Here is a 25,753-nt window from a genome sequence, read left to right as displayed (position 1 = left end):
ATCCCTCTGAATCTCCTGCCCCTTATCCGAAACTATGCTATCTCGTGATTGATTCCTCAACCAAGGGGAACTGCTGCTCTCTATTCCCCCTGCCCATACCCCTCAAAATATTATTCAACTCAATCATGTCCACTTCAGCCTTCTCTGCTCTAAAGAAAACAATCCAAGCCTATCTAGTCTCTCCTTACAGCTCAATTTCTCCAGCCCAGGCAACATCCTGGTGAACCTCCTCTAATGTTGTCACATCCTTCATAGTGAGGTGACCAGACCTGCACACACTGTGGCCTAACTAATGCTCTGTACATCGCCATCATTGCCTCCTTGCACTTATACTCGATGCTATGGCTGTTGAAAGCAAGTGTCCCATATGCCGCCTTAATTATCCTATTCGCATGCACTGCCGACTTTAGGAATCTGTGAATAATTACCCAAGATCCCTCTCTTCCTCTAGCTACCAATGTCCTACCATTCCTTAAATACTCCCTCATCTTATTTCTTCTTCCAAAGTGCCCATCTGACCAACCCCAGTTATCCGAACATCATTTATCCACATATCGGATGATCCGAATGTCGAAGAAATTAACCTAATGAAGTAGGGATCACAAAGCACAGTTCGAAGTGAAATTGACAAACAGTTTATTAATACGGCGATATCGCGGAAGAGAAATTGACTAAGCTGAGACAGCACAGACAGTCTGTCCAGGTAGCTGAGAATTCTCTTCCTTGAACTGAGGATGAAGCCAGGTTTTATAGGAATCTTGTACGATAAGGTTAACTAAAATGGGAAAGATACAGTATATTTGGAAATGGAGTAATCCAGTTACAATGATAATTGAAAAACACTTATCGGAAAATGTCCTGATTGTTGATACAATGTAACATCTTGACAGTATCAATGAGTTCTCAATGGGCTCAGGAGATTCCAGCTCTCTCTGCAGGTAGGTGAGAATGTCTCTTTTGAAAGAGTAAGGTGTTTCCATTGTTCCTGTCCTGGGACCAATGTCCTGGGTGGTGCCTCTCCGTCTGATCTGTCCTTTGTGTGGCTTTGGTATTGCTGTGTTATGAGACTGCCCTCGGGGCTTTGGGACAGCTGTGTTGACCGGGTATTGTTAGTGTGTTTTGGGAAGTGTGTTCCCTTGTCTATGAGTGCTGTCTGTTTCACTTATCAGCCTGTTTGGTCATTTCTGAGGCATTCTGTGTGTTTCTGGTATAGAAACTTGACCAAGTTTGCTTTCCTATGTTCTGTGTGGGCCTACTATGGGTAGGCAGGGTGGCAGATCTTTTCCCACACCGAACAAGATCTCAAGGTCCCTTAAAAATATTATTCGTTATCCGAGCAATCAGTTATCCAAACAAAATACTCCCTGCCCGTCTCATTTGGATAATCAAGGTTGTTGTGTATATCTTCTTGTAATCTTCTTCACTATTAACCACCTTATCAATCATGGTGATATTTCCAAATTTGCTTAACATTCCCCTCCATATTTTCATCTACATTGTTTATGTATATAACAAATAAAAAAAGTCCCAGTACTGACATTGGTAGGGCAGCTTTGAACACCGGCCTGCAGTCATTCAAACAGCCTTCTACCACCACCCTTTGTGTTCTATTACTAAGCCATTTTGTGATCCATCTGGTCAGTGTTCCCTCAATTCCATATATTTCAATCAGTCTCATGTGGGACCTTGTTGAAAGCTTTGCTAAAATGCACATAAACTGCCTCAACTAAACTTCCCTCGTCCACACATTTGATCACATTTTCAAAACATTCTAACAAATTTGTTAGGCATGACCTCTCTCTGACAAAGCCATGCTGGCTATCCCTAATTAACCCAGTCTGCAATTTCCTGGTTCATCTCTACCACATTTCTTAAAAAATGGAACTATATCAGCCATCCTCTGGTCTTCTGGCACTTCCTCTATGGCTTCTGTAACTTCTGTACTAATCTTAACCTTCTCTTCTGTCTCGCTGTTGTTTAGGATCCTACCCCTGCCACTCTAGTGTAAACCCACCCAAGCAGCTCTCCCAAATCTTTCCTCCAGGATATTGGTTCCTGCTCCAGTTCAGGTACAATCCATCCCTCTTGAACAGCTCACCTTTGCCCAAAAGAGATCCAAATGATCCAAAAATCTGAACCCCTGCCCCTTGCACCGGATCATCAGCCACTCATTCCTATCCTCCTATTCCTACTCTCTCTAGCATATGGCACCAGGAGAGTCAGAGATGACTACCTTTGAGGTCTTCTTTTTAACCTCCTGCCTAAGTCCCTGTATTCACCCTGAAAAATCTCATCCCTTTTCTACCCATGTCGTTGATACCGACATGTACAACTACCTCTGCTGCTCACACTTCCCTTTGAGATTTTGCTGCCACCACTCTGAGAGGTCCTTCGTCCTGGCACCAAGGAGTCATCACACCACCCTGAAGTCTCACTTGCCTGTGCCTCTGACTAGACAGTCCCTTATTGCAATTGCTGGGTTGGACTTTGCCATACCTTGATGTACAGCAGCGGTTGCCACGGACATGTCTGCTGTGCTATTTTCCCCTCGGAGGCTGTCCCACACTCCCAACAGGATCTAAAATGCTAGATGGATAATTATTCTTCTGTAATTACACAATGCCTAGTCTAGAATGGCCTGTTCTATAGTTTATTCCTCAACATATTGTACCAGAGAACCATCCCAATCATTGTGCAGGAATTTCTCTTCGATGGTATTGTTCTTGGTTTGATTTACCCAATCCAAATGCAGATAGTTTTTTTAAAGACGAGTACAGCACTGGACTTCAGCCCACCATGTCTGTGCTGATCATGATGCCATTCTAAACTGATCCCATCACCCTGCTTATGGTCAATATCTCTCTATTCTCTGCCTGTCCATGTGTTGGTCTAAGTGCCTGTTAAACGTTGCTATCATTTGTCCATCTATCACTTCCCCTTGTAGTGCATTCCTGGCACCTACCACTCTGTGTAAAAAATAAAAAGCTTCCTCTCACCTCTTGTTTAAACTCACCCCCTCTTGCCTTTCATCTATGTTCCCTAGTATTCCACCCTGGGAACATTTCCATCCTGGGAAAGAAAGATGCTGACTGTCCATCTAATCCATGCCTCATATACTTTTATGTCCTTCTATCAGGTTGCCCTCAGCCACTGACGCTCTAACAAAGCATAACTAAGTACATCCAACCTCTTCTTGCAGCTATTGCACTCCAATCCAGGCAACATCATAATAAACCTCTTTTTCACTCTCTCAAAAGTCTCCACACCCTTCCTGTAATTCAGTGAACAGAACTGCATACAATACTCCAAATATGGCCTGACCCAAGTCTTTATGACATGACTTGCTAACTTTATTATTCAGTGTTGCTGGAAAAGCGCAGCAGGTCAGGCAGCATCCAGGCAACAGGAGAATCGACGTTTCGGGCATAAGCCCTTCTTCAGGAATGAGGAAAGTTGGTCCAGCAGGCTAAGATAAAAGGTAGGGAGGAGGGACTTGGGGGAGGGGCGTCGGAAATGTGATAGGTGGAAAGAGGTCAAGGTGAGGGTGATAGGTCAGACTGGGGTGGGGGCGGAGAGGTCGGGAAGAAGATCTCAGGTTAGGAAGGCGGTGCTGAATTTGATGGATTTGACTGAGACAGGGTGGGGGGAGGGGAAATGAGGAAACTGGTGAAATCCGAGTTCATCCCTTGTGGTTGGAGGGTTCCTAGGCGGAAGATGAGGCGCTCTTCCTCCAACCGTCGTGTTGTTGTGGTCTGGCGATGGTGGAGTCCAAAGACCTGCATATCCTTGGTGGAGTGGGAGGGGGAGTTGAAGTGTTGAGCCACAGGGTGGTTGGGTTGGTTGGTCCGGGTGTCCCAGAGGTGTTCTCTGAAACGCTCCACAAGTAGGCGGCCTGTCTCCCCAATATAGAGAAGGCCACATCGGGTGCAGAGGATGCAATAGATGATATGTGTGGAGGTGCAGGTGAATCTGTGGCGGATATGGAAGTTTCTTTTGGGGCCTTGGAGGGAGGTGAGGGGGGAGGTGTGGGCGCAAATCTTGCACCTCCTGCGGTTGCAGGGGAAGGTGCCGGGAGTGGAGGTTGGGTTGGTGGGGGGTGTGGATCTGACGAGGGAGTCACGGAGGGAGTGGTCTTTACGGAATGCTGATAGGGGAGGGGAGGGAAATATATCCTTGGTGGTGGGGTCCAGTTGGAGGTGGCGGAAATGACGGCGGATGATGCGCTGCACATGGAGATTGGTGGGGTGGTAGGTGAGGACCAGTGGGGTTCTGTCCTGGTGGCGGTTGGTGGGGCGGGGCTCAAGGGCAGAGGAGCGGGAAGTGGAAGAGATGCGGTGGAGGGCATCATCGACCACGTCGGGGGTAAATTGCGGTCCTTGAAGAAGGAGGCCATCTGGGTTGTACGTTTTTGGAACTGGTGGTCGATGATGCCCTCCTCTGCATCCTCTGCACCCGATGTGGCCTCTTCTATATTGGGGAGACAGGCCGCCTACTTGCGGAGCGTTTCAGAGAACACCTCTGGGACACCCGGACCAACCAACCCAACCACCCTGTGGCTCAACACTTCAACTCCCCCTCCCACTCCACCAAGGATATGCAGGTCTTTGGACTCCTCCATCGCCAGACCACAACAACACGACGGTTGGAGGAAGAACGCCTCATCTTCCGGCTAGGAACCCTCCAACCACAAGGGATGAACTCAGATTTCACCAGTTTCCTCATTTCCCCTCCCCCGACCTTGTCTCAGTCAAATCCATCGAATTCAGCACCGCCTTCCTAACCTGCAATCTTCTTCCTGACCTCTCCGCCCCCACCCCAGTCTGACCTATCACCCTCACCTTGACCTCTTTCCACCTATCACATTTCCGACGCCCCTCCCCCAAGTCCCTCCTCCCTACCTTTTATCTTAGCCTGCTGGACAAACCTTCCTCATTCCTGAAGAAGGGCTTATGCCCGAAACGTCGATTCTCCTGTTCCCTGGATGCTGCCTGACCTGCTGCGCTTTTCCAGCAACACATTTTCAGCTCTGATCTCCAGCATCTGCAGACCTCACTTTCTCCTTAATATTCAGTGCCCCAGTAAAGGCAAGCCTTCTTTACCGCTTTATCCACTTGTGTTGCTACTTTCAGGGAGCTAGGGACTTGCACCCCAATAACCCTCTGCATATCAATTCTCCTAATGATCCTACCATTTACTGTATAACTGTATACTGTATATTTAAGTCACCCATAATTAAAGTTGTACCTTCATTGCTTGCATCTCTAATTTTCTGTTTTAAGCCCTTCCCCAATACTACCACCACAGTTTGGAGGTTTATTTATGATCCTCACTATCGTTTTCTGCCCCTTGGGGTTTAAAAGCTCCACCTGTACATAGTCAATTTCACCAGAGTTACTATCCTTCCTCACGATAGCGATAATTTCCTTGTTTTAAACCGGTAATGCACCCCACCTCCTTTTCCTTTTTGTCTGTCCTTCCAAAAAATTGGATACCCTTGGATAATCATTTCCAATCCTTGGTCACCCTGCAGCCAACTTCTCAATAAACCCACCTGTATCATATTCGTATATATCTATTTGTGTGACTTATTCATCTACACTCTGTGAATGCTTCATGCTTCAGACACAAAGATAGTTCTGTTTGATTCTTGCCCTTGAGTTCTCTGCCTATCACTTTTTTAAATTTCCCAGTCTGTCTTTTATTTTTACCCTTATTTCCTTCAGTTCTGTTGCACAGTATAGGTTCCCATTCTCCTTCCATGAGAGTGTAATGGGGGCAGGTAAATTTGTATGAAGAGATGTCAGTGTCTCCCATAATTGATACTTCTTCCCGAATATCTGCTCCCATCCCTCTTATCTGTGTCCTTATCTCCATATTGACACTCGTGCCTTTGTATCCACCCTTCACATCCCAGATTGTCTCCTCCTTCTGGTGACTGCCTGTCCTTATTCATATCCATTACCCTCATTCCAACTTGAATCATCTGTCCTCCAATGCTGCTTATGATATTGACCCTTCTCCCGTCATATCGATCCCCACCAGATCAAGTCATCTCCCCCCCCCCCCCCCACCATATTGACGCTCCTCTCCCTGTATTGACTCCTGTCCCACTGCTGTATCAAGTCTCAACCCCCAGCCCACACTCCCTCTACTATATCAACACCTGTTGTATCAATTCCCTTCACCTGAATTGACCAGCTACATCGACTCCCCTGCCCCTGTTTCCACTACCCCTCCCCATATCAACTCCAATTCCCCCAAAATATCTCAACCATTGTTGTATCAATCCCGCCATATTAACTCCCACTTCCCATATCACTCCAGTCATCCTGTACTGAACACCTCACTGCGGCGACCTCAGCCTGTACCAACCCACCTCCCATTCTGGACCAGAACCCCACCCTGTACCGAAACGCCCATGCTATACCCATCCCCCCCATGCTATACCCATCCCCCCATGCTATACCCATCCCCCCCATGCTATACCCATCCCCCCCATGCTATACCCATCCCCCCCATGTTATACCCATCCCCCCCATGCTATACCCATCCCCCCCATGCTATACCCATCTCCCCATGCTATACCCATCCCTCCCATGCTGTACCCATCCCCCCCATGCTATACCCATCCCCCCCATGCTATACCCATCCCCCCCATGCTATACCCATCCCCCCCATGCTATACCCATCCCCCCCATGCTATACCCATCCCCCCCATGCTATACCCATCTCCCCCATGCTATACCCATCTCCCCCATGCTATACCCATCTCCCCCATGCTATACCCATCTCCCCCATGCTATACCCATCTCCCCCATGCTATACCCATCTCCCCCATGCTATACCCATCTCCCCCATGCTATACCCATCTCCCCCATGCTATTCCCATCTCCCCCATGCTATACCCATCTCCCCCATGCTATACCCATCCCCCCCATGCTATACCCATCCCCCCCATGCTATACCCATCCCCCCCATGCTATACCCATCCCCCCCATGCTATACCCATCCCCCCATGCTATACCCATCCCCCCCATGCTATACCCATCCCCCCCATGCTATACCCATCCCCCCCATGCTATACCCATCCCCGCCATGCTATACCCATCCCCGCCATGCTATACCCATCCCCGCCATGCTATACCCATCCCCCTCATGCTATACCCATCCCCCTCATGCTATACCCATCCCCCCCATGCTATACCCATCCCCCCATGCTATACCCATCCCCCCATGCTATACCCATCCCCCCCATGCTATACCCATCCCCCCCATGCTATACCCATCCCCGCCATGCTATACCCATCCCCCCCATGCTATACCCATCCCCCCCATGCTATACCCATCCCCGCCATGCTATACCCATCCCCCCCACGCTATAGCCATCCCCCCCACGCTATACCCATCCCCCCATGCTATACCCATCCCCCCCACGCTATACCCACCCCCCACCCCCCATCCTAAACCATTCCCCAACCTATACCATTTCCCCTATCCTATACCCTACCCCCATCCTGGACCAATCCCCTATCCTATACTCTCACCCCCATCCGATACCCATCCCTCCATCCTATACAGACCCTCCCATCCTATGCCCATTCCCCTCATCCTGTACTGAAACCCCAATCCTACACAGACCTCCCCAATCCTTTCCCGTCACACTCATCCTGTACCAATCCCCTCATCTTGTATCCACCCCCTCATTCTGTACCAACCCTCCCTCATCCTGTACCCACCTTTTCTTTGTGTGCTGACCACCCATGTGCTGTGGAGAAAGTAAGGACTGCTGATGCTGGAGATCAGAGTCAAAACGTGTCGTTCTGGAAACGCACAGCCAGTCCGGCAGCATCTGAGAAGCAGGAAAGTCGACATTTTGGGCATAAGCTCTTCATCAGGAATGTGGGGGCAGGTGGGGGTGGGACAAGGGGGCTGAGAGATAAATGGGAGAGGGGGGCAGCTGGGGGGTCATTGCCCTGTGGCTGACCTCTTCAACTCCCCCAAGGACATGCAGGTCCTGGGCCTCCTCCCACCGCCAAATCCTAGCCACCCGACACCTGGAGGAAGAACGCCTCATCATCAGCTTTGGGACCCCCCCAACCACACGGGATCGATGTGGATTTCACCAGTTTCGTTATCCCAGATCCAACCCACCAACTCGGCACTGCCCTCCTAACCTGTCCTACCTGTCCAACCTCCTTCTCACCTATCTGCTCCACCCTCCACTCTGACCAATCACAATCACCCCCCTCCCCAACTTTCATCTATCTATCTCATTCCTACCCCCAGCCCCATTCCCCTCCCATTTATCTCTCAGTGCCCTTGGGCTCCCCTCACATTCCTGATGAAGAGCTTATGCTCAAAATGTTGACTCCCCTCCTCCTCAAGTGCTGCCTGTGTTTTTCCAGGGCCACACTTTCTGACCCCTATCCTGCACTGACTCTCCTCATCCTGTACCACCCCTTCCTCTTGTACTGATCTCCTCCATCCTGTACTGACACCCCTCTTTATCCTGTACCAACTTCCCTCATGCTCCCCCTAACTGCAATGACTCTCCTCATCTCCCTAGTCTCATCCTGAACCAACTCTCCATGCCCAGCACTGATTTCTAATCCAGACATTACCCTCTTCCACCTTCCTGCTTAGTCAAATGTTTTGCTCTTGTGTATTATGTTCCCATTAGAATTGTACAAGTGTAAGAATGAGGAGTTGTTTTTGAGAGGTCGTTCACTTTGGCTCCATCTATCATTAAGGCTGATGATGCTTCTTGGAAGATCTGCTGGATGTGTGGTTGCTCTTGACAAATCAGCTGCTGGGCCTGTGGCCCCTTTGCAGAGCTGCTGCAACTCTCCCATTGTCAATTTCCTTGCTTAGTGTTGGGCCTGAGTGTTCAGAGACAGCTGCGGCATCAGAGCAGAGTAGGGGACATCCCACACTGTCTTACTCCAAGATGAAAAGAAGTAGATTGGGAATCAAGAGAGCAAGGGCTCTATTCCAGGTCTGGAAGATTGTAACATTTCTGTTTTCAGCAGCAGGAAGAGTGAGAGCTTGGACCAGGGGCTTGCCAGGAAAGGTGAGTCACTAATTTAAATCTTTAAACCCCTTACCTCAGAGAGCAGAGGTTTCTGGGAAAGGAGGGACTTCTTTTTTTCCCCTCAGCTACATAACTGAGTGTTTTCTAAACTCGACACCCTACCCTTTCAGGGTCTGCCATCTCCTCTAACCTTAAACACCAGGGACATCAGGTAAGCTTCTCTTTTTTACTTTCTGATAAGGGGACTAGCAGGGATGGCAGTGCAGGGAGAGGAATGTTCCTCATGCATGATGTTTGAGGTGAGGGATGCCATTAGTGTCCCATCCAAGTACATCTGTAGGGAGTGCACCCAACTCTCGCTCCTCCAAGACCATGCTAGGGAACTGGAGTGGGAGCTGGATGAACTTCAGACCGTTCGGGAGGCAGAGGCTGTGATAGCTAAGAGTTACATGGAAGTAGTTACCCCTAGGCACGAAGAAAGCTGAGTGACTGTTAGAAGGGGGAAAATAGTCAGTGCAGGGATCCCCTGTGGTCATTCCTCTGAAAAAAAAGATACCATTTTGGATACTGTTGGGAGTGACGACTTACCGGGGTCATGCAATGGGGGTGCAGGACTCTGGCACAGAGTCTGTCCCTGTTGCACAGAAGGGAGGGGGGGAAAGGAGGAGAGTGTTAGTCATTGGGGACTCAATAGTTAGAGGGTCACATAGAAGGTTTGTAGGGAACAAAAGAGACTCGCGGTTGGTGTGTTGCCTCCCTGGTGCCAGGGTCCATGATGTCTCGGATCGTATCTCTGGAGTCCTGAAGGGAGAGGGTGACCAGCCTCAAGTCGTTGTCCATGTAGGTACCAACGACATAGGTAGAGAGAGGGATAGGGATGTAAGGCAGGATTTCAGGGAGCAAGGGTGGAAGCTGAGAGCTAGAACAAACAGAGTTGTTATCTCTGGTTTGTTACCCATGCCACGTGATAGCGAGGCAAGGAATAGGGAGAGATATCAGCTAAACACGTGGCTGCAAGGATGGTGCAGGACGGAGGGTTTCAGGTACTTGGATAATTGGGGCTCATTCTGGGGAAGGTGGGACTTGTACAAACAGGATGGTCTTCACTTGAACCAGAGGGGTACTAATATCCTGGGTGGGAAATTTGCTGGTGCTATTCGGGTGGGTTTAAACTAGCTCAGCAGGGGGATGGGAACCTGAGATGTAGTTCCAGTGCACAGGAGGATGAGAGGAGGGAGGACAGGGACAAGATTTCACAGTCACAGGAGTGTGCTGACAGACTGCAAGCTGGTTTGAAGTGTGTCTACTTCAATGCCAGGAGTATCCAGAATAAGGTAGGTGAGTTTGCAACATGGATAGATATCTGGGACTTCGGTGTTGTGGCCATTTCGGAGACATGAATAGAGCAGGGTCAGGAATGGATGTGGCTGAAAGAAGTTTTGATGACGACTCGTCCACTGAGGTGGTATGGGCTGAGGTTAGAAACAGGAGAGGAGAGGTCACACTGCTGGGAGTTTTTTATAGGTCTCCGCAAAGTTCTAGGGAGATGGCGGAGAGGATTGGCAAAACGATTCTGGGTAGGAGTGAAAAGAACAGGGTGGTCATTATGGGGGACTTTAACTTCGCCAACACTGGAAACTCCAGTACATCGGGTGGATCAGTTTTTGTCCAGTGTGTACAGGAGGGTTTCCTGACACAGTATGTTGAAGCTGAAAATGTGTTGCTGGAAAAGCGCAGCAGGTCAGGCAGCATCCAGGGAACAGGAGAATCGACGTTTCGGGCATAAGCCCTTCTTCAGCTCTGATCTCCAGCATCTGCAGACCTCACTTTCTCCACAGTATGTTGAAGGGCCGACAAGAGGGGAGGCCACACTGGCTCTGGACTCAGTAATGAACTAGGCCAGGTGTTAGATTTAATGTACTGTGGGGAAAATCACCAGCCTTGGATTCAGTCGGGGTTCAGTGGCACACATTTTGTAACATAATAGGTCAGTGATAAGGTTATTGTCTTTGTAGCATAGTTTGTTTATTGTAAACATTGCAGAATCATTGATAGTTTTGGAGCAGTCGTTGTCAGTTCCAGCGCAGCCTTTGTTAATTTCAGTGCGGTCGGTGTCAGTTTCAGCGCAGACATTATCAGTTTCAATGTCTGCGCGGAAGTCTATTGGTGTAGTATTGGGCGCTAATCACTCTTCCTGAAAGGGACGATTACAGCAGCCCTGGCTATTATCACTTTGTATTGACTCCGTATCAAGCTGTTAGCATTTCTATCAACGGGGTTGGCTGGACCCAGACCTCTCGGCGGGCAGTGTATGCTACTCGTGTATTCTCTTCCCCACCCCTCTTAAACTATCAACTAGGTTGTAAGTGTGTTGTGCTGGCATTCTGGTGGCCCCAGGCAATGTCTATATTTGCTCTGCTGTCTCTCTCCATATTGTGGTCTGGCAGCCATCTTGTGTGCTAAATGGCCAACTTATGGCACAGCAGCCATCTTGTGTGTCCATATGCCTAGTGTCACCCTGCCACATGCCATCTCCCACTTCAAGTGGTAGGTGAACACTTTGGAGAGAGCGATCATAATTCAGTTGCATTTAGTTTAGCAATAGAAAGGGATAGGTACATGCCACAGGGCAAGACCCCACAGGGGGAAGAGCAATTATAATACAATTGGGCAAGACTTAGGAGGCATAGAATGGGATAGCAAAATGCAGGGGATTGGGACAATCGAAATGTGGAACTGGTTTAAGGAACAGATATTGTATGTCCCTGATAGGTATGTCCCTGTCGGGCAGGGAGGAAGTGATAAGATAAGGGAACCGTGGTTTATGAAAGAAATTGTATCTCTTGTTAAGCGGAAGAAGGAGGCTTATGTGATGTTGAGACAAGATGGTTCAGATGAGGCGATGGAGAGTTACAGATTAGCTAGGAAGGATTTAAAGAGAGAAGTTTTTGTTGCAAACGTTTCGTCCCCTGGCTAGGCGACATCATCAGTGCTTGGGAGCCTCCTGCGAAGCGCTTCTTTGATGTTTCCTCCGGTGTTTATAGTGGCCTGTCCCTGCCGCTTCCAGTTGTCAGTTTTAGCTGTCCGCTGTAGTGGTTGGTATATTGGGTCCAGGTCGATGTGTTTGTTGATGGAGTTTGTGGATGAATGCCATGCCTCTAGGAATTCCCTGGCTGTTCTCTGTCTGGCTTGCCCTATGATAGTAGTGTTGTCCCAGTCGAATTCATGTTGCTTGTTGTCTGTGTGTGTGGCTACTAAGGATAGCTGGTCGTGTCGTTTCGTGGCTAGTTGATGTTCATGTATGCGGATTGTTAGCTGCCTTCCTGTTTGTCCTATATAGTGTTTTGTGCAGTCCTTGCATGGTATTTTGTACACTACATTCGTCTTGCTCATGTTGGGTATCGGGTCCTTCGTTCTGGTGAGTTGTTGTCTGAGCGTGGCTGTTGGTTTGTGTGCCGTTATGAGTCCTAGGGGTCACAGTAGTCTGGCTGTCAGTTCCGAGATGCTCCTGATGTATGGTAGTGTGGCTAGTCCTTTGGGTTGCGGTATGTCCTCGTTCCGTGGTCTTTCTCTTAGGCATCTGTTGATGAAGTTGCGCGGGTTTCCGTTTTTGGCGAATACCTTGTATAGGTGTTCCTCTTCTTCTTTTTGCAGTCCTGGTGTACTGCAGTGTGTTGTGGCCCTTTTGAATAGTGTCCTGATGCAGCTTCGTTTGTGTGTGTTGGGGTGGTTACTTTCATAGTTTAGGACTTGGTCTGTGTGTGTGGCTTTCCTGTGTACCCTTGTAGTGAATTCTCCATCTGGTGTTCTCTGTACCATCACGTCTAGGAATGAGAGTTGGTTATCCTTTTCTTCTTCTCTCGTGAATCGGATTCCTGTGAGTGTGGCGTTGATGATCCGGTGTGTTTTTTCTATTTCCGTGTTTTTAATGATTACAAATGTGTCATCGACATATCTGACCCAGATTGAATTTGTGGTAGGACTGTTTGTTCTAACCTTTGCATAACTGCCTCTGCTATGAGTCCCGAGATTGGTGATCCCATGGGTGTTCCGTTGATTTGTTCGTATATCTGGTTGTTGAATGTGAAGTGTGTTGTGAGGCACAAGTCCAGTAGTTTAAATATGCCGTCTTTGTTGATAGGTTCAGCGTCCTGTTTTCTGTTCTGTATGTCCAGTAGGTTGGCTATTGTTTCTCTGGCTAGGGTTTTGTCAATCGAAGTGAACAGTGCCATCACGTCGAATGATATCATGGTTTCTTCTTTATCTATGTGTATATTTCTGATGTTGTCCAAGAATTCCTGTGTTGATTGTATAGAGTGTTTGGATCCGCTGACCAGGTGTTTCAGTTTCTGTTGTAGTTCTTTAGCCAGTTTGTATGATGGTGTCCCTGGTAGTGATACTATGGGTCTGAGTGGGATGTCTGGTTTGTGTACTTTAGGTAATCCATAGAATCTGGGGGTGTTGTTGCTTTCCGGTTTCATTCTTTGTAGGTCAGCTCTGGTTATCTGTCCGTTTTTTTGTAGATTCCTTAGTGTGTTATTTATCCTATTGGTGAGTTGTGGTGTGGGGTCAAATTCCTTCATTTGGTAGGTGTTGATATCTGCAAGTAGTTGTTGTGCTATGTTAGGACTCATAACGGCACACAAAACAACAGCCACGCTCAGACAACAACTCACCAGAATGAAGGACCCGATACCCAACATGAGCAAAACTAATGTAGTGTACAAAATACCATGCAAGGACTGCACAAAACACTATATAGGACAAACAGGAAGACAGCTAACAATCCGCATACATGAACATCAACTAGCCACGAAACGACACGACCAGCTATCCTTAGTAGCCACACACACAGACAACAAGCAACATGAATTCGACTGGGACAACACTACTATCATAGGGCAAGCCAGACAGAGAACAGCCAGGGAATTCCTAGAGGCATGGCATTCATCCACAAACTCCATCAACAAACACATCGACCTGGACCCAATATACCAACCACTACAGCGGACAGCTGAAACTGACAACCGGAAGCGGCAGGGACAGACCACTATAAACACCGGAGGAAACATCAAAGAAGCGCTTCGCAGGAGGCTCCCAAGCACTGATGATGTCACCTAGACAGGGGACGAAACGTTTGCAACAAAAACTTCCAGCTCGGCGAACAGAACCACAGCAACGAGCACCCGAGCTACAAATCTTCTCACAAACTTTGAATTTAAAGAGAGAGTTAAGAAGAGCAAGGAGAGGACATGAGCAGTCTTTAGCAGGTAGAATAAAGGAGAATCCTAAAGCTTTCTATATGTATGTGAGGAATAAAAGGATGACTAGGGTAGGAATAGGGCCAGTCAAAGACAGAAGCAAAATTGTGTGTGGACCCTGTGGAGATCGGAGAGGGGCTAAACGAATATTTCTCATCTGTTTTCACTCAGAAAAAGGAGAATATTGTCAAGAAGAAGACTGAGATGCGAGCTATTAGATTAGAAAGGATTGAGGTTAGTAAGGACGAGGTGTTGTCAATTCTAGAAGGTGTGAAAGTAGAAAGTCCCCTGGGGCGGATTGGATTTATTGGAGGATTCTCTGGGAAGCTAGAGAGAAGCTGTTGGAGCCTTTGGGCTTGATCTTTGAGTCGTCATTGTCTACAGGTTTAGTACCAGAGGACTGGAGGATTGCAGATGTTGTGCCCTTGTTCAACAGTGAGCCTTGCGTCTGTTGTAGGAAAAGTTTTGGAAAGGATTATAAGAGATATGATTTATAATCATCTAGCAAGCAACAATTTGATTGGCGATAGTCAACATGGTTTTGTCAAGGGCAGGTCATGTCTCACAAACCTTATTGAGTTTTTTGAGAAGGTGACCAAGCATGCGGATGAGGGTAGGGCAGTTGATGTGCTATACATGGACTTCAGTAAGACCTTTGATAAGGTTCCACATGGTAGGCTGTTGGAGAAAATGCAGAGGTGGGATTGAGGGTGGATTAGGAACTGGCTTTCCGTAAGAAGGCAATACTATTGGTGTGCCACGAGGTTCTGTTTTGGGACCACTGCTGTTTGTCATTTTTATAAATGACTTGGACGCTGGCATAAGTGGATGGGTTAGTAAATTTGTAGATGACACCAAAGTCGATGGAGTGATGGACAGTGTGGAAGAATGTTACAGGTTGCAGGGGAACTTGGATAAACTGCAGAATTGGGCTGGGAGGTGGCAAATGGAGTTCAATGCAGCTAAATGTGAGGTGATTCACACTGGGAAGAATAACAGGAAGGCAGAGTACTGGGTCAATGGAAAGATTCTTGGTAGTGTGGATGTGCAGAGGGATCTTGGGAGTCCATGTACATAGATCCCTGAAAGTTGCCACCCAGGTTGATATTGGTGTTAAGAAGGCATTTGGTGTGTTAGATTTTATTGATAGAGGGATTGAGTTCCGGAGCTGTCATGTCATGCTGCAACTGTTCAAAATGCTAGTGCGGCCCCACTTGGAATATTGTGTACAGTTCTGGTCACCCCATTACAGGAAGGATGTGGAAGCATTGGAAAAGGCACAGAGGAGATTTACCAGGATGCTGCCTGGTCTGGAGGGAAGGTCTGACATAACATAGAACATTACAGAGCAGTACAGGCCCTTCGGCCCTCGATGTTACGCCGACCTGTCATACCAATCTGAAGCCCATCTAACCTACACTATTCCATGTACATCCATATGCTTGTCCAATGACGACTTAAATGCACTTAAAGTTGGCTAATCTACTACCGTTGTAGGCAAAGCATTCCATGCCCTTACTATTCTCTGAGTAAAGAAACTAACTCTGGCATCTGTCCTATAGCTATCACCCCTCAATTTAAAGTTATGCTCCCTCATGCTCACCGTCACCATACTTGGAAAAAGGCTCTCCCTGCCCACCCTATCTAACCCTCTGATTATCTTATATGTCTCTATTAAGTCACCTCTCAACCTTCTTCCCTCTAACGAAAACAGCCTCAAGTCCCTCAGCCTTTCCTCGTAAGACCTTCCCTCCAGGCAACATCCTAGTAAATCTCCTCTGCACCCTTTCCAAAGCTTCCAGATCCTTCTTATAAGGTGGTGACCAGAACTGTACACAATACCCCAAGTGCGGCCGCATCAGAGTTTTGTACAGCTGTAGCATAACTTCCTGGTTCCGGAACTCGATCCCTCTATTAATAAAAGCTAAAACACTGGTTGCCTTCTTAACAACCCTGTCAACCTGGGTGACAACTTTCAATGATCTATGTACCTGGACACTGAGATCTCTCTGCTCATCTACACTACCAAGAATCTTACCATTAGCCCAGTACTTTGCATTCTGGTTACTCCGACCAAAGTGAATCACCTCACACTTGTCCACATTAAACTCCCGTTTGCCACCTCTCAGCCCAGCTCTGCAGCTTATCTATGTCTCTATGTAACCTACAACATCCTTCGTCACTATCCACAACGAGGAAAGGCTGAGAGACTTGGGTCTGTTCTCATTGGAAAGAAGAAGGCTAAGACGGGATTTAATAGAGACATACAAGATGATCAGAGGATTAGATGGAGTGGGCAGTGAGAGTCTTTTTCCTAGGATGATGACATTAGCTTGTATGAGGGGCATAGCTGCAAATTGAGGGGTGATAGATTTAAGACAGATGTCAGAGTCAGGTTCTTTACTCAGAGAGTGGTTAGGGCGTGGAATACCCTGCCTGCCAATGTAGTGAACTCAGCCACATTAGGGGCATTTAACAGGCCTTAAGTAAACATATGGATGATGATGGGATAATGTAGGGGGATGGGCTTAGATTAGTTCACAGGTCGGCGCAACATCGAGGGCCGAAGGGCCTGTTCTGTGCTGTAATATTCTATGTTCTAAAGCTAGAGTAGCACAGGCTGAGCAAAAATGAACATCTCACAATCCTGATCAGGTCCTGGGGATTTATGCACCTTTGTGTTATAAGACATCTAGCATCTTCTCTTCTGTAATATGCAGTTTTCAAGATATCACCATTTATTTCCCCAAGTTCTCTACTATCCTTCTCCACTGTAAAAATTGACGTGAAATACTCGTTTAGTATCTTACCATCTCCAGTGGTTCCACACATCGATTGCCTTGTTGATTTTCAAGAGGCCCTAGTCAATGACCAACTCCTTAGTTTTGCAGAAAGAGGTAGCTGTCTTTACACCATGTCACTACACTGTCTATCTCTTTCCTGTTTTGTCATTGTTTAAGATCTGACCCACTATGGTGGTGTCATCAGCAAACTTGCTAAATGGATTTAGAGCAGAATTTGGCCACACTATCGTGAACGCATAAGGAGTTTAGTAAAAGGCTGAGTACACAGCATTGAGGTGCACTGGTGTGGAGGATTATCATGGAGAAGGTGTTATTGCATATCCTTACTGAGTGCAGTTTGTAGGTCAGGAAGTTGAGGATCCAGTTGCAGAGGGGGAACAGAGTCCTAGGTCTCAGAGTTGGAGATGAGGTTGGTTGGGATTATGGTGTTGAAGGCAGATCTAAAATCAATAAATAGGAATCTGATGTAGGTGTCTTTGTTATCCAAATGTTTCAGGGATGAGTGTAGGGCCAGGGAGATGACATCTGTGGACCTGTTGCGATGGTAGGCGAATGGTAGGCGATCAAGGCAATCTGGGAGGCTGGACTTGATGTATGTCCTTACTAATCTCTCGAAGCACTTCATATTGATGGATACCCCAGGTGGTTGTCATTAAGGCACGCTGCCTGATTTTTATTTGGCACCGGGATGATAGTATCTTCTTGAAGCAGGTGGGAAGCATATCTACTACTTTCAACTCATATCGGCTCCCCTCATCCTGTATCCAACCTCATCTTCACAAATTGGCTCCCTTATCCCATATTCGTACCCCTCTGTTGTATCTGCTCTCATTTTGTTTTATCAACTACACTCATCTTGTCTATGCTACCCTTATCTCATGTTCACTCCGTGCTCTCTCCATTGACACATCTATCCTTTTTCCACTCCCTCCCCCATGTATCTGCTCCCCACTTTCTGTATCCTCTCCAAACATTCCATTGCCATTTCCATCATCTTGTATCAACGCCACACTCTCTATATTAACTCCCATTACTACCCCCTTCCTTCCCCACCCGTATTGGCTCCACTTACTTAGTATCATCTCGCCTCATTCTGTACCCTTTCTGTTTTTTACAGATTCTTTGGCCCGATCGCATAAGCTACTCGCTTGGTGCCAGAAGCAGACCCAGGGATATAAGAATGTCAATGTGGTTGACCTGACTACGTCATGGAAGAGTGGCCTGGCACTTTCCGCTATCATTCACCGTTACCGGCCGGATCTGATGTGAGTGCCCTGTACGACCAAACACCACTCTGGAAAAGATCCCAATAGATTAGCCTCATGGAATCCTCAACATTGATACATCTGACCAAACTGTTGCTTATTTCCTAATTGTGTTTGTCACAAATGCTTGATGTACCATCATTTTCTGTTCTTAGATTCAAAGGGTCATACAGTGCAGAAAAGGGCCTTCGGCCCATTGAGTCAGCACTGACATAACTATCACTAAAAGTGCGCTAATCCCAATTCCCTGCACTTGTCAGATATCCTTGAATGTTATGATATTTTGAAGTACTCATTCAAATAATGTTTACAGTTTGTCCGGCCTCCTACTGGAAACATCATCTCCACATCCACTCTATCCAGGCCTCTCAGTATTCTGAAAGTTTAAATCAGATCCCACTCATCCTTCTAAACGCCACCAAGTACAGACGCAGAGCCCTCAGCAGCTGCTCATACAATAAGCCTTTCATCACCCCCCCCCCCCCCCCCCCCCCGGCGATCATTCTTGTAAACCTCACTGGACCTTCACCAACAGTAGCACAACCTTCCTTAGATATGGGGCTCAAAGCCACACACACTATTCCAAATGCGATCTGACTATAGCCTTCGATAGCCTCAGCAGTATCCCTGCTGTTGTGTTCTCACACTCCTAAACTGAATGCCAACATTACATTTGCCTTCTTAACTGCCAACTGGAGTTGCCTGGTAACCTTCAGAGAATCCTAAACTAGTATGCCCAAGACCCTTTGTGCTTCAGACTTCTGAAGCCTTCCCCCATTTAGAAAATAGTCCATGCCTCTACACTTCCTGCCAAAGTGTATACCCTCACCCTTCTCCACATTGCAGTCCATCTGCCAAGCCTTTGCTTATCCACTCGCCTAGTCCTTCTGCAGCCTCCTCACTGCCTCAAAACTACCTGCCCCTCAATCTATCCTTGTGTCTTCCTTGCGAAACTTCACTAGCCGCCAGCTGCCAAACTGAGAAATGATCCCATTTATTCTTACTCTCTGCCTTCTGCTGCTCAGCCCATGCTCTCTCCGTGCCAATACCTTGTCCTTAACACAATGGGCTCTTGCTTCACAGCCTCCTATGCACTCCTTTCCAGCACCTTAGCAGAGGCCGTCTGGAAATCCAAATAGATCATGTCCACTTGTTACCTCCTCAAAGAATTCTAACAGATTTTTCAGGCATTACCTCCCCTTGACAAAGGTCTGCTGACTCCACCCTATTTTACCACGGTTACTCACTGGTTAGTACTACAGCCTCACAGTGCCAGGGGCACAGGTTCAATCCTAGCCTCAGTGTGGAGTTTGCACATTCTCCCCGTGTCTGTGTGGGTTTCTTCCAGGTGCTCCAGTTTTCTCACACAGTCCAAAGATGTGCAGGTTAGGAGGATTGGCCATGCTAAATTGCCCATAGTATCCAGGGATGTTTAGACTGCATGGATTAGCCTTGGGGAATGCAGGTTTACAGTGATGGGGTAGAGGTGGTGAATCTGGGTGGGATGCTCTTAGAAGAGTCAGTCTGTACGTTTTGTGCCAAATGGCCTGTTTCCACACTGTAGGGATTCTGTGGACACCATTCATTTTACCATGTGAGGAGGCGAAGGCCTACTGGCACCATCGCAAATGATTAATTCAGAAACTCAGTCAGTCTCTTGGGAACTGGGGCAGAAATCCTGCCACGGCAGAATCCGAACTCAACAAAAATTCTGGAATTAAGAATCCAATGACGACCATGAAACCACTGCCAACCGTCGGACACACCCATCTGGCCCACCCAGTGCCCACAAGGGATGGAAATCGACCAGTCTCACCCAGCCCAGCCCCTTTACAACTCCAACCCTACAGCAATGAGGCTGATCCTGAGCCACCCTCTGAAATAGCCCAGCAACCCAGCTGTATCAGTTGCTGCAAAGTCTCAAAGAAATGAAACCGGACAGCATCACCTGGTATCGACCTTGGCACCGAAATGGCAAAGGCAGAAACAGCCCTGTCGACCCTGCAAAGTCCTTCTTACCAACATCTGGAGTCTCATGCCAAAATTGGGAGAGTTGTCTTACTAACTAGTCAAGTATCAGCCAGCCTTAATCATAATGGTGGAATCATACCTTACAGCTAATAGGTCCCAAACACCACCACTACCATCCCTGGGTATGACCTATCCCTCTGACCGAGATGGCTGCACAGTCACGAGGGAGTTGTCCTGGGATTCTTCATATTGACTCTGGACCCCATGAAGTCTCATGGCTTCAGGTTAATCACGGGCATGGAAACCTCCTGCTGATAACCACGTATCATCCTCACTCAGCTGATGATTCAGTAATTCTCCATGTTGAACAACATCTGAGGATGCACTGAGGGTGGCAAGGGCACAGACGGTACTCTGGGTGGGAGTTTCAATGTCCACCACCAATGGGGCTCAGCAGCAGCACTAAAGACCAAGCTGGTTAGATCCTAAAGGATGTTGCTACTTGACTGGGTCTGCGACAGATGGTGAGGGAAACAACACCTTACCAATCTGCCGGCTGCAGATGTATCTGTCTGTGACAGTATAGGTAAGAGTGACCACCACACCGTCCCCATGGAGACAGAGCCCCACCATCACACCAAGAACAACCTCCATCATGCTGTGCTACACCAACTGATTGACCTGTAGTTCCCACATTTATTCCATGCTCATTATACCACATTTTCCATCCTCTAATCCTCCAGCACCTCTACTGTGGTCAGAGATGAATTGAACATTTTTGCATGCACCCCTGCTGTTTCTTCTCTTTCCTCAGTCAGTAACCAGGGATACCTGTATCTGGGCTTGGATTAATTCTGAGTAAATGGGGATGAAGCTTGTGCTAATGCAAAATAGGTGGAAAGGCAAGTTACAAAAGGAATACAAACAATTTACAGAGAGATTTTAATAGTTAAGTAAGTGGGAAGAAAGTCAACAATTAGAATAAAAATAGGGAAAATGTGAAGTTCAATTTGGAAGGGAGAACAAAAAAACAGTATTTAAATAGAAACATAGAAAGCTGCAACACAAAGGAACTTAGAGATACTTGTACATGAAACACAGCACATTAGCACACAGATGGAGCAGGTAAACTGGGGAAGGACAATGGAATGCTGGCCCTTACTTCAAAGAGGTTGGTTTTAACTACAGGGAGGCTTTCCTGCAGCTGTACAAAGTGCTCGTGTGACCACATTTGGACACTGTGAGCAGTTTTGGTTCCTTTTTTAAAGAAATATATCTTTTAACTGGAGGTAATTCAGAAAAGCTTCACCAGCATGATCCCTGTTATGAAGGGCTTGTCTTACAAGCAAAGATAAAAGAAGGTTTTGATGTGGTGCCACATGGCAGATTGATTAAGAAAATAGGAATGTTTAACATTGATGGATCCTCAACAGCATGGATGGCAAAAAGATAGGAAAGAGAGGGTCAGTACAGCTGGGCATTCCTCAGACTGGAAATGAATTTAAAAGTGGTGTTCCTCAGGGATTAGAGTTGGGACCCTTGCATTTTCTGATTTATGTAAATGATTTGGAGGTGGTTTTTGTATCTCTATGTTTGCAGATGATGCTAAACGAAAGAGAATAGTGAATTGTGAGGATGATGCTGAGTGACTTCAAAGCGATGTTGATAAATTGGTCAAATGGGCAGACACCTCCCAGATTAATTTCAGTGCCGAGAAATGTGAAGTAGTGCATTTTGGTAGAAGAAACACAAAGAGACAATCAAAGCTCAATGATACAACTTTGAGGGGAGTACAGAGCAGAAGGATCTCAGGGTTCATGAGCATAATTTTCTGAAGAGGGCCAGGCAAGTTGAAACGTTTGTTAAGAAGGCCAAGAAGAATCTTGGGTTTATAAATAGAGGCATAAAGTATAAAAACAAGGAAGTGATGTCACATCTCTGCAGATCATTGATCAGACAGTATTTGGAGTATCGTATTCAGTTCTGGGCACCTTAGTTAAGGAGGGAGAGAACGCATAGGCAGTTGACTTGGAATGATGCGCAGAATGAAGGATTTAAGATAAAATTAAGATTGATCTCAGATAGTTGTGAATAATTCTGACTAGGTAAAGAAGAATATTCTGTTTTCACTAGTTGGTATATTTGTAACTAGGGATCACGATTTGAAAACTGTCAACAAGAGAATGAGGATTGAGATGGGGAGAAACTTATTCACTCAGAGTTGTTAGGATTTGGAATGTGATGGTGATGGAGGTGAATTCCATTGGAGGTTTCAAAAGAGAGCTGAAAAAGATAACGTTAGAGGATTATGGAGTTAAGGCTGGAATATGGGACTGGCTGGGTAGCTAGTTCGGGAGCTGGTGCAGACACAATGAGCTGAAGAATCTCCTTCTGTACTGTCAAATTCTATGATTTTATACATTGGGACTCTAAGCACTGGAGCTTACAAGAGTCATAGGTGATCTCATCGAAACAGAAAGTATTGTTAAGGGGCTTAACAGGGAGAATACTGAAAGAATGTCTTCCCTCACGGGAGAGTCACGGGCAAAGCCTCAGAATTAAGGGGCACCAATTTAACGCTGAGATGAGGAGGAATTCCCTCTTCTCTCAGAGGGCTATGAGTCTTTGAAACTCCTTACCACAGAGAGCTGTGGGGATAGAGTCCTTTTGTAAATTTAGGGCTGAGATAGACAGATTCTTGATCAACTGGGAATCAATGGATATGAGGTAAAAGCAGGAAAGTGGATGTAAGGGATGCCAGAGCAGCTGCACCTCTATTGATCAACAAAACAGGCTCGAGAGACCGGACGGCCTATGCCTGTTCTGCTTTCTTCTGATCTTAACGTCCAATGTGTGGGGGTGAGGTTTGTGTCAGTGCTGTGTGTGTGGGTGAGGTGTATGTCAGTGCTGTGTGTGGGGGTGAGGTTTGTGTCAGTGCTGTGTGTGGGGGTGAGGTTTGTGTCAGTGCTGTGTGTGTGGGTGAGGTTTGTGTCAGTGCTGTGTGTGTGGGTGAGGTGTATGTCAGTGCTGTGTGTGGGGGGGGGGGTGAGGAGTGTGTCAGTGCTGGGTGTGTGGAGGTGAGGATTGTGTCAGTGCTGGGTGTGTGGGGGTGAGGAGTGTGTCAGTGCTGGGTGTGTGGGGGTGAGGAGTGTGTCAGTGCTGGGTGTGTGGGGGTGAGGATTGTGTCAGTGCTGGGTGTGTGGGGGTGAGGATTGTGTCAGTGCTGGGTGTGTGGGGGTGAGGAGTGTGTCAGTGAGAATCAGATATTAACTGTGCATCTCAAATGATATTTGTGCAAATAGTAGTAAAGGAATAAAACTAAAGTCTATTTTAATATGCACAGCATTGTCAAGAATATATTTGCTCTTAGAGTCCAAATAGAGAATTAACTCTAACTAGCATTACAAAGGTAATGGGCTTGCCAGGCGTTGGGTATGATGGCACAGGAAGAGTCTGATTGTGACAGTTGGGAGTTAAATTAATTCTTTGTTTTGAATAGATTGGCCTCCTGTTGCTGTGTGTATTTATTGAATGTAACTCAATGTTATTTCCTGTTCACCTGCAGAGACTTTGATCAGCTGAACGAGAAGGATGTGGAGAGCAATAATCAGATGGCATTTGACATTGCTGAGCGGGAGTTTGGAATTTCCCCCATAATGACAGGAAAAGAGATGGCAGCAGTGGGTGAACCAGACAAACTGAGCATGGTGATGTACCTATCACAATTCTATGAGATGCTCAAGGACACGGCTCCAGAGGGTGAGAAGCTATGGGACAGGGGAGATAGGTATCTTAAAGTTAATGTAAACACGGAATTGTGCTGGAAATGGTGCCTGTTTATACAGTAATGTTCAGTGTCGGCACTATAAACTCTGTCAGTTTATACAGAGTATTCTATCACCCCGATTGCCAGCAGCTGGAGACAGTGTCAGTGTAAATGCCTCAATGTGATATGTCTCAATGAGTACTGGCGGCTAAAGACAGTGTCAATGTATTCTGCAATGTTCAGTCTCACTGGCACCTCAAGACAGTGTCAGTATATTCTGCAGTTTTCTGTCTCAGTGAGCACTAACAGATTGGTGAAGATGAAATTAAGCATGTTTTTTCCCACTTGTTAGCTTCCTCACCAGCCATTGCAGGCCCAGTCCAGAAGCTGTGTTCTTTAGGAGCTGACCAGCTCGATCAGTAGTGATGCTGCTGAGTGTTTTAAAGTGGGGATTGATCCTTTCTGAGAAATAAAACCAAAACACCCAAGCGAAACACCTTGCCCCATAATCTGGAATAAGAATCTGAAAAGTGGTGTAACCTGCTTTCAGCAACTTCTAGTGGTTTAATAAAATAAATCCCTGAGACTCACTTTAAAATCAACAAGTAACAATTGATTTATCAAACTCTAACAGTGAACAAATAACTAAACTATTAACAAACCAAATGAAACCCTTTTAACTACTAACTATTCCCGAATAAACAAGATTCTAATGGAATGCTGTTCCAAAAAAAGGTCCCACTCATATACAAAAATAGAAATTAGTCTCTCGGACATTACAGCCAGGTTATGTCTTCTGGAATGTTCTATGCCTTCTTCTGTCAAGAATGCCTTTTCCGATTCTTCTGTCACGATCATCTTTTTTCCATCGTTGTTACTGTTATTTTTTAGCTAGTGCATTCTCTAATAGGCAGATGACTGTGAGCCAATTGCTGGCTCAAGAGCTGAGAACTCTTAGCTCGGGCGAATGACAGTTAGCTCTGATTCCCGACGAAGGGCTCCAGCCCGAAACACGATTCCCGCTGTGCTTTTCCAGCACCACACTCTGGATTCTGATCTCCAGCATCTGCAGACCTCACTTTCTCCTAGTTAGCTCTGCGACTCTGTCCAACTGACCCCTTTTACACCCTTGATGACACATCAATTTCTTACAATAGGATTGGTCCTATGTTGTCAAAACCATCAGATTTAAGTTTAATAGGTTTTTGGTCGCTATGATCCCCATTTTAATTGATTGGTTAAATTTAAAACCTGTTGTCTTGATAAAAATTGCAGCTTGACCTCTGGATACAAAACGTTTCAAATCAGGTGCTCTCAGTTCCTGCAAACTTTAAAGCTTCTGGTCATAGGCAGCCATTTTCTTTAAATTTCTAAGCACAGACAAAACATTATCTTTTAAAGGGACCATGCAATGCTTTCACCCTTGCATTTTACAAACAGTAACTTTGCAACACTACTCTGCTTAAGAAAATAATGAACCACCACTATGAAAAGATGGCTTCATTTTTGTTTTCTTCTTTAAAACCTTCATTCCATTACGTCACTGGATCCATAGCTCATTACTCTAAAGTTACACATTTCATACAAATTCTATTTATATATAACATTGAACACTACTGTTTCCATGGTATATAAACATTTTCCTTTTAAACCCG

General features: G+C 46.5%; 1 protein-coding gene across 6 annotated transcripts in view; it reads left to right on the top strand.

Annotated features, from left to right (window-relative positions):
* The window catches only part of LOC122562959 (F-actin-monooxygenase MICAL3-like), a 587,087-nt gene that overhangs the window by 214,416 nt on the left and 346,918 nt on the right, over positions 1-25,753 (top strand). For all 6 annotated transcript variants that reach the window (XM_087997541.1, XM_087997540.1, XM_087997538.1 and 3 more), the window contains exons 13-14: positions 18,214-18,361; positions 23,898-24,091. In XM_087997541.1, coding sequence (XP_087853667.1) covers positions 18,214-18,361; positions 23,898-24,091 — 342 coding nt within the window. The remainder of the gene's footprint in view (positions 1-18,213; positions 18,362-23,897; positions 24,092-25,753) is intronic.

This window comes from Chiloscyllium plagiosum, unplaced genomic scaffold (assembly GCF_037043375.1).
Source record: "Chiloscyllium plagiosum isolate Xiang-an unplaced genomic scaffold, Cpla_swu_hap1 HiC_scaffold_19, whole genome shotgun sequence".
NCBI classification, from domain to species: Eukaryota; Metazoa; Chordata; class Chondrichthyes; order Orectolobiformes; family Hemiscylliidae; genus Chiloscyllium; species Chiloscyllium plagiosum.
This window is presented reverse-complemented; position numbering and strand designations above follow the sequence as displayed.